Source organism: Hydra vulgaris, chromosome 12 (genome assembly GCF_038396675.1).
Source record: "Hydra vulgaris chromosome 12, alternate assembly HydraT2T_AEP".
Taxonomy (NCBI): Eukaryota; Metazoa; Cnidaria; class Hydrozoa; order Anthoathecata; family Hydridae; genus Hydra; species Hydra vulgaris.
Genome location: NC_088931.1, coordinates 35312174 through 35320380, shown reverse-complemented (window position 1 = coordinate 35320380; position 8207 = coordinate 35312174). Strand labels below are relative to the sequence as shown.

The window sequence follows — 8207 nt, the reverse complement described above, 5'->3', positions numbered from 1 at the left end:
TACTATAACTTTAATTAAGCATTAAGTGGCCGACACTCTTGATTTTGTTGACATCATTAGTGAATTTGCCTTCAATTATAAAGGACAAATTCACTAAGGATGTTATCAAAATTAATTAAAAAGCCAAAAAGTGAACTTGAACTGAAGTTTATGCAACATTCATGACATATTATACTTAACACTTGATGTGATAAATTTTGTGATCAATGCATGTGATTTTGCATATATATATATATATATATATATATATATATATATATATATATATATATATATATATATATATAAATAAATGTCGCGTAATAATAAAAGTATAAATATATCTTTATTATTACACAAAATACTGAATTGTTTTAATGTACAAATAACTTTATATATACAATCTTTTAATGCAGAAGTTACTAATATACAATTATATGTTACTAATATTTCCAATTTTTAACTTTTGTCTGTGCCAGATATTAGTTCCACTATCGAACTTTTTCTATTACGCGTCAATTTAAAGTTGTCATTTATTATGTTTTTTCTGTCTAACAAAGGTGATGCAAAACCTGATCCAGAAAGTTCGAGAGGCGGTGCACTACCTGGACGTGGAATTTTTTCGGTGTGATGGGGACTTTGGTTTGGCGATGTGGTATTGAATGGAGATAGTGTAGATTTTGCATAATCCGCCATATTCACATTTGCATTCAGCGGTTTATTTGCTTAAAATAAATTTTTTTAAATACATTTTTTAAAAAAATGAAATTTTAATATTTTTAATAAGATTTGAAAATTAAACTTACTTAAGTTCTTTTTCACTGCACCAATAGCAGGCTTAAAGTGGGTTTCCATGCGTTTAATAACGACATTTGCAATGCATTTCATATCATCTTCTAACTTGTCTGGACTTATACTTTTTGGAATATCATTAACCTATATAAATCTTTTATTAGTACTTATATTTACAAGCCACGCTTTCTAACGAAACTAACAAATGGCAAATATATTTATGAAAACTTAACAAAGTCTGGCACTTTACTGTATTTATTAGATAATCAACTCAGTGAAGTGCCTTATAAATAAAAGATACAATAACCCAGCGGGCATTTATTTTTATAAGTTACGTTCTAAATGTATTTTAAATGTCTTTTAAACGTTTTCTAAACATTTTTCCGTAAAGAACGTTTAAAAGATATTTAAAACGTAACTTTTAAAAACAAATACCCGAAGGGAACAGTGAAATACACAATAAATGATTACGATTCAAAATGAAGAAGCTTTCTTACTTTATATAAACTTTATAAAATTGTAAGTTTACAAATCTATTTAATAATTGAATAATTTTACAAATTTATTTAATACTACCTCCACTATAAATTCCTTGTCATCTACGGTATGAATTGCCTCAACGCAGATTATATCTAAACCTCCAAATAGAGTGCTACATTCATCTGCCCATTTTTTATATCTAATTCAATGTTTTTATATGAATATATAAATATATATATGAATATATATAAAAATATATTTATATGACGTATTTTTTGAAAAATAATTGTAATTGTTTATTCATTTCTTTAAAAAACAAAAGAAAATTTTACCGCTCAGTGAGAGCAATTTCTTCGATAGATGACGAACCAGTATTTGTTTTCCACGAATCGGTCAGCGATTTTCTTCTAAATGTTAAAAAAAGTTGTAATTCTATCCAAAATAAGTATCTTTGTATAGCCATATATTCTACATATTTATTACTTACTTAAAAACTTTGTAACGCTGTCCTAGTTTTAGAATTCGAATATCAAACTTTCCATCCAAAAATAGTTCACTGGTTGCGTAGTTGTTAGTCATAGCCACTATGCTCGTTACATCCTGAAAACCGCGTGCACTTGCAACACAAACCTTTTTTTTTAAAAAAAAATTAGCAATAGATGCAAAAATAATTTGCATAGTATTGTGTTATTGTTAAATTTCTTGACAAAGCCGACGCTAGAACGTTGGACCCCCGGTTTATAAAGGATTTGACTAATGTCAAAAGGCATATTAAAAAATTGGAGTGACCAATTTTATAGAATCAGCACGGTTTTTTAGAATCCGTGATATATGTAAAAATAAAAAAGTTAAAGGGAATGAAAAAAATATATATACTAAACCTTTCCGTACCCACTGTTTACACTTCCTATTTTTACAACTACTGGTAATGGTGGAGGAATGAGCTATAAGAATAAAATAAAAGATTAAAATAAAATTAGATTTAACCGTCTCTTGGAAATTTTATGAAAACTTACCATCTCGTTGAAACTTTGATAATATGTTTGCTTTATTAACGGAAATATATCGCAACCTAAACTTTGTTGAATTCGCAAGAGTTCCGCATACTATGAAAAATAAAAAAATAAACACGAAACAAAAAGAGAAATAAAGTAACCTTAGTATTGATCCCGGGCGTGTCAATAATATTAGTTTATTAAGAATGGATTTATATTCAATATAAAAATAATTTAAAATAAATTTGTAAAAATTAAAAAAAACTTAGTTTTTTAAAACAATTCATTAACTCACAACTGCCGGTTTATCTAAAAAATTATATGCAGAAAAAAGCGAGTTAACAGCTGGTACAAGTCCATGCATCAATCCAAGTAAAAAATCTTTGTGGTTATTTTTTTTATCTGGTCCGGTGATATACTCTCGGATTAATACAAAATCTGGTCTAAACATTCTAAAGATCAAGTTATATATATATATATATATATATATATATATATATATATATATATATATATATATATATATATATATATATATATATATATATATATATATATATATATATATATATATATATATATATATATATATATATATGTATATGTATATATTTTTATGTATATATTTCGCCGTTTAAAAAAATGCTACAATACCAAAATTTATAAATAAATAATTACATGGCCAGGGCAAAAATCACTAAGCCCCGTAGTTTACATCGTATTTTGGCATTATAAAGCAGTAGTTTTATAAGATAAATATTTTATTATACCGTTAAAAATTTGAAATATATTTTTATTTAATTAACAAAAGCCAAAAAACAAAAAACAAAAAAAACAAAAAAAATGACACAGTTTAATAAAAGACAATAAAAACCTCAAGGTGTACAAAAAACAAAATAAAACAAAATTAAATATAAGATCTGATTTGAAATAAAGTTATAAAAAGAACTATTTGTTGAAATGTATTTTATTGATTGTTAATCAATAATTATTAATAGGATTAAGAGTTATTTTTTGCACTGTTTAAGTTAATAATATCAATAACAGAAAAAAGCAAACCAGGTGGCTTGTTCACATAAGGAAATTAAAAAGATAAATAAAGTAAATAAAAACCAGAAAATAATAAAAAAGAAGATAAAAATGAAGTTAAAAAAATTTTTTTTTTTAGAAACAACTTAATTCACTGTCAATAGTAAGAAGTTTTTGTTTAAATTTTATTTTAAATTTGTGAAAAGAAGTCGTAGTTTTGATGTCGTTATTAAATTTATGATTAAGTGCAAATTGGCATAAATATTAACGTGCATTATTGCAAAGCAGATAAAAAAAACCTTAAAAAAATTTAATGCAAATTTTCATAATTTAAACTGGTTTATGTGTGCCAAAAGAACTTTAAAACACTCGCATAACTGCAAATATAATTATGATCTACAAACTTTTATCAAAAAGTAAAGTGCATTAAGAATATATATATGTAAAAAAAACGCAAGTTTTAACTCGCAACAAAACTTTTACTATTGGGTTTTGGTTAGGAAGTTTTTTGATATTCCTAATTTTTTGTTTATATAATGAAAACAAAAAGTTAAATCTGTTTGGCGCACTTATTCCATTTTCCAGTAACGAAGGTTTGCGCATAATTAAATATTTTGCAACTGCTAAGCACTAATGCTGATTTGCACTTGCTCACACATACAAAAATTGCTCTTTTGTAATTTTTCAGTTTTGAAGCTTGCACTTAAGCAATTGCTCGTACCATACCTGACAACTAGTTGACCATTTTTTACAACCTTCATTATGACATTTGCGCCTCTTTCTGTTGATGATAAAATTTGCAATTCGGAGAATGTGGCCTAAAAAATTTTAAAAATTAACTCAAAAAAATCAACAACAACGATTAAATGTAACTTTAAAAAAATTTAAAAACGCACAAGGTTCAAACAAATAAGGAACTTTAAAAAAATTAAATAAACTGCCTAAAAATTTTGTAGTTGAATTTAAATTAGAAAATTGAAAAATAATTCCATCAGTCACAGCTTGAAGAACAATAATTCATTGTTATCCCCGGTAATTTAATTGTGACAAAAAATTTACATGAAAATTAAAATAAAAATTAGAATGAACTTTGAAGTCTCTGAGTTTTAATTGACATTAAAATTACAATAATAAAGTATTGGAAGCAAAATGGTTCAAACACTTTTAAAAATAATTTTAAAGAAAGTTTAAAGCGAAAAATTTAATGAAAGGTAAAAATTACCGTTTACAAGTATTTTATAACAATACCTGTTCAATTTTAATTTCAATTTCTCCTTCATGCAGTCTTTTGCCACGGAATATTTTCCCCCTAAAAAAATGCATAAATAAATGCGTTATTTTTACTATCATTTGTTTTGTTATTTGTACTATTGTTTGTTTTATCAAACATGAAAGTTTATCTATTCGTTCATATTTTTATTTTTAAAATGACAAAATTAGATATTATTTTTATGAAATATTATTCAAAAAGAAATAAAAACAAACAAAAAGTTTATGTATTATCATCGCATTTGTTCAACATAATTTCTCCAAATTTTAAACTCAATTGTAATTTTAAGAGAAATCCAAAATCTTGTTTGACTGCTAGTATGATGCATTTACAATGAGTTTGACTGCTAGTACAATGTATGTACAATGAGTTTGACTGCTAGTACAATGCATTTACAATGACTTTGACTGCTAGTAAAATGCATTTACAATGAGTTTGACTGCTAGTACAATGTATTTACAATGAGTTTGACTGCTAGTAAAATGCATTTACAATGAGTTTGACTGCTAGTACAATGTATTTACAATGAGTTTGACTGCTAGTACAATGTATTTACAATGAGTTTGACTGCTAGTACAATGCATTTACAATGAGTTTGACTGCTAGTACAATGTATTTACAATGAGTTTAACTGCTAGTACAATGTATTTACAATGAGTTTGACTGCTAGTACAATGCATTTACAATGAGTTTGACTGCTAGTACAATGTATTTACAATGAGTTTGACTGCTAGTACAATGCATTTACAATGAGTTTGACTGCTAGTACAATGTATTTACAATGAGTTTGACTGCTAGTACAATGTATTTACAATGAGTTTGACTGCTAGTAAAATGCATTTACAATGAGTTTGACTGCTAGTACAATGTATTTACAATGAGTTTGACTGCTAGTACAATGTATTTACAATGAGTTTGACTGCTAGTACAATGCATTTACAATGAGTTTGACTGCTAGTATGATGCATTTACAATAAGTTTGACTGCTAGTACGATGCATTTACAATGAGTTTGACTGCTAGTACGATGCATTTACAATGAGTTTAAGATGATTTTTTATTTAAAGATGGTTAATTAAAATTTTTTTTAAAGTATTTTGACAAAATCTAAATTTATATTGAAGTTAACAATAATGAAAAATAAAAAGCAAAACTGGCATTATTAAGTCATCGTTGTGACTTCAATTAAAAATGCGGCTTATACTAGCACCTAAAAAGTTAGATCAACGTAAAATATAGATATATATATTATAAAATATAAATATAAATAAAATATAAATACATACCATTCATTTTCAGGAGAATCGATGATTAATAAAATCTTATGGTCACGATTATTAGCATTTTGATCAGGACACAATGGTCTAACAACGTGATCGTGATTATGTGAAAACTTTGTAATTAAGCTGTCAAGTATTGAACTTTTTTCTTTATTTAATTTACTTTCATTGCTTGTATCGCTGTCGACAGAAAGTGTGCGATATGTTCCAAATAAGGTTTGCTTGAGCCGGCTAGCAACTCCACTCATTTTCTTCTGCAAATTCCATTCGAAATTTTATATTCTTTTTACGTTTTTAGGTCAACAAATAATTAAAATTGTTTAAAAATAAATTTAATTACTGTTAAAATAAATTGACTATTAACAATTAACTATTGACAAAGAAATTGCTATAAAAAATAAATAACCATGAATGGCATTGATGAAAACATTAGGTGAGTACACGGGGGTAAGGGGTCCTTAATCAGAAGTTTTATTGCGTATGTACTTTATGAATGGCCCCTAAACGTAAAAATTAGATAATAAAAAAAAAACTATAATTAGTTTAAGTTAATAAAGAGATATTTATCATATTTTTATTTAAACGACAAATCACTTGGATATAATTATTACAATTATTATAATTATTACAATTATTATAATTATTACAATTATTATTTGCTTTTTATTTTTACTGTTACTTTTTATTATTACTTTTATTTTTTTGTTACACTGTTATTATTTTTCATTTATTAAATTTTTGGCTCCGCTTTTTAGTATTTTGTTATACATAATTATACATAATATAATATTTATATATTCAAAGTAGAAATGTAAAATTATGCCAAACAAATTGTCTCTAATTTTCAAAGCTGGTTTCAACAAATTTTCGAAGCTGGTTTTTAATTAGTTTTCGTTGACAAGTCATTATCTAGGTACATAATTAAAAAAATATTGTTACAATTAAAAAAAAATTTTTTATAAGTATTTGAAAAAAAAATGCTATTACTATTCGTTAAACAAATATTATCATTCGTTTAACTTCGTTTAACTTCGTTTAACGAATAGTGCTGCTCGTTTAGCAAATAGTACTATTCGTTTAACGAAAAATACTATTCGTTTAGCGAATCGGTACTTCAGTACCAAAGTTTAACGACTAGCGATTCGTTATCTGCTATTCGTTTAATAAAAACAATATATGCCGGTGGTTACTATACTATACAGGGATCGGAAAAAATAATTTGACCAATTTAAATACTTTATTAAAAATTTTAGTTATCAATAGTTTTCAAACCTGGAGTCCCGAAGTTTGGATTGCTCGGATTCAATATTACTTTTAGGTATTATTGAATGGGGTTTTATAAAAAACCCGATTCAAAAATGATTGATTTTAAAAATTAAGTTTCTGCAATTTTTGTTTTATTAAATTACTTAAGATTTATGTAGCTTCAATCCTGAGTCATGGTAAAAATAGTAAATATTTGAAGCACAAACATAAGGTCTGGGTAAAAATATTCTAAACACAAACATATTTTATAGGGTCTGGGTAACAATATTCTAAACACAAACATATTTTATAGGGTCTGGGTAAAAATATTCTAAACACAAACATATTTTATAGGGTCTGGGTAAAAATATTCTAAACACAAACATATTTTATAGGGTCTGGGTAACAATATTCATTCTAAACACAAACATATTTTAGGATCTTAAACATTAATGCAGTAGATAAAATTTATGAATAAAATAAGGTTTTATACACGAGTTGATATAGTGGTTAACAAATAAATTGCATAGGTTAATTTAACTAAAGTAACAATTAAAGATAAAAATTCAATTCCAAAAATTAAAGAATATAAAATAAAAATAAAAATTGGCTTAGTTTTGTATTTTGCATTTATTTTGTCGTTAAAAAACAAAACTAAGAACAAAGTTGCAAACTAAAAAAATTACGGCTGGTAAAGACATCAGGTAACCATCAAGCCTCATTACGGCTTCTTTACAAACTGGGTTTCGTTATAAAGTATATAAGTTTATAAAAATTACTTTACGTCATCAAAATATGATAAATTTTTTAATAAATATAAAAGTTCAAAAGTGTAAAAAATATTTTTATTTTATGAATACTCTTATGTACATTATCATTTTTATTTATGAATTTAACTTAATAATGTTATTATTGATTGCGTTAGTTTAGTTTAAGACCTAATAGTTTTGTCACAGAACACCGTGGAAGAGCATTTAACGAGGAAGTTTACTCTTATTTCCTTACTGATGTTGCTTACCCCTATTTTGCACATGTCATGTCTTTGCTTCTGTACGAATCTGGTCAGAGCCGACATAGAAACTCAGCGCTCTTGGTTTTGAGCCAGAACTCTAGCCACTACCCTGCAACTGCTATAAAC

The 8207-nt window shown here is 25.9% G+C and overlaps 1 protein-coding gene across 1 annotated transcript; it reads right to left on the bottom strand.

The window, feature by feature from the left end:
• Nucleotides 1–324: 324 nt before the first annotated feature.
• On the bottom strand, nucleotides 325–6160 carry LOC100204978 (synapsin-2). The gene is made up of 11 exons (XM_065813075.1): nucleotides 5831–6160; nucleotides 4524–4584; nucleotides 4002–4093; nucleotides 2542–2698; nucleotides 2268–2357; nucleotides 2133–2195; nucleotides 1739–1881; nucleotides 1584–1658; nucleotides 1348–1450; nucleotides 786–915; nucleotides 325–704 (listed from the first exon to the last, which is right to left on the bottom strand). Exons 1-11 carry the CDS (start codon nucleotides 6070–6072, stop codon nucleotides 439–441), a joined length of 1422 nt encoding a protein of 473 aa, XP_065669147.1. The 5' UTR covers nucleotides 6073–6160; the 3' UTR covers nucleotides 325–438.
• Between the last annotated feature and the right edge of the window lie 2047 nt (nucleotides 6161–8207).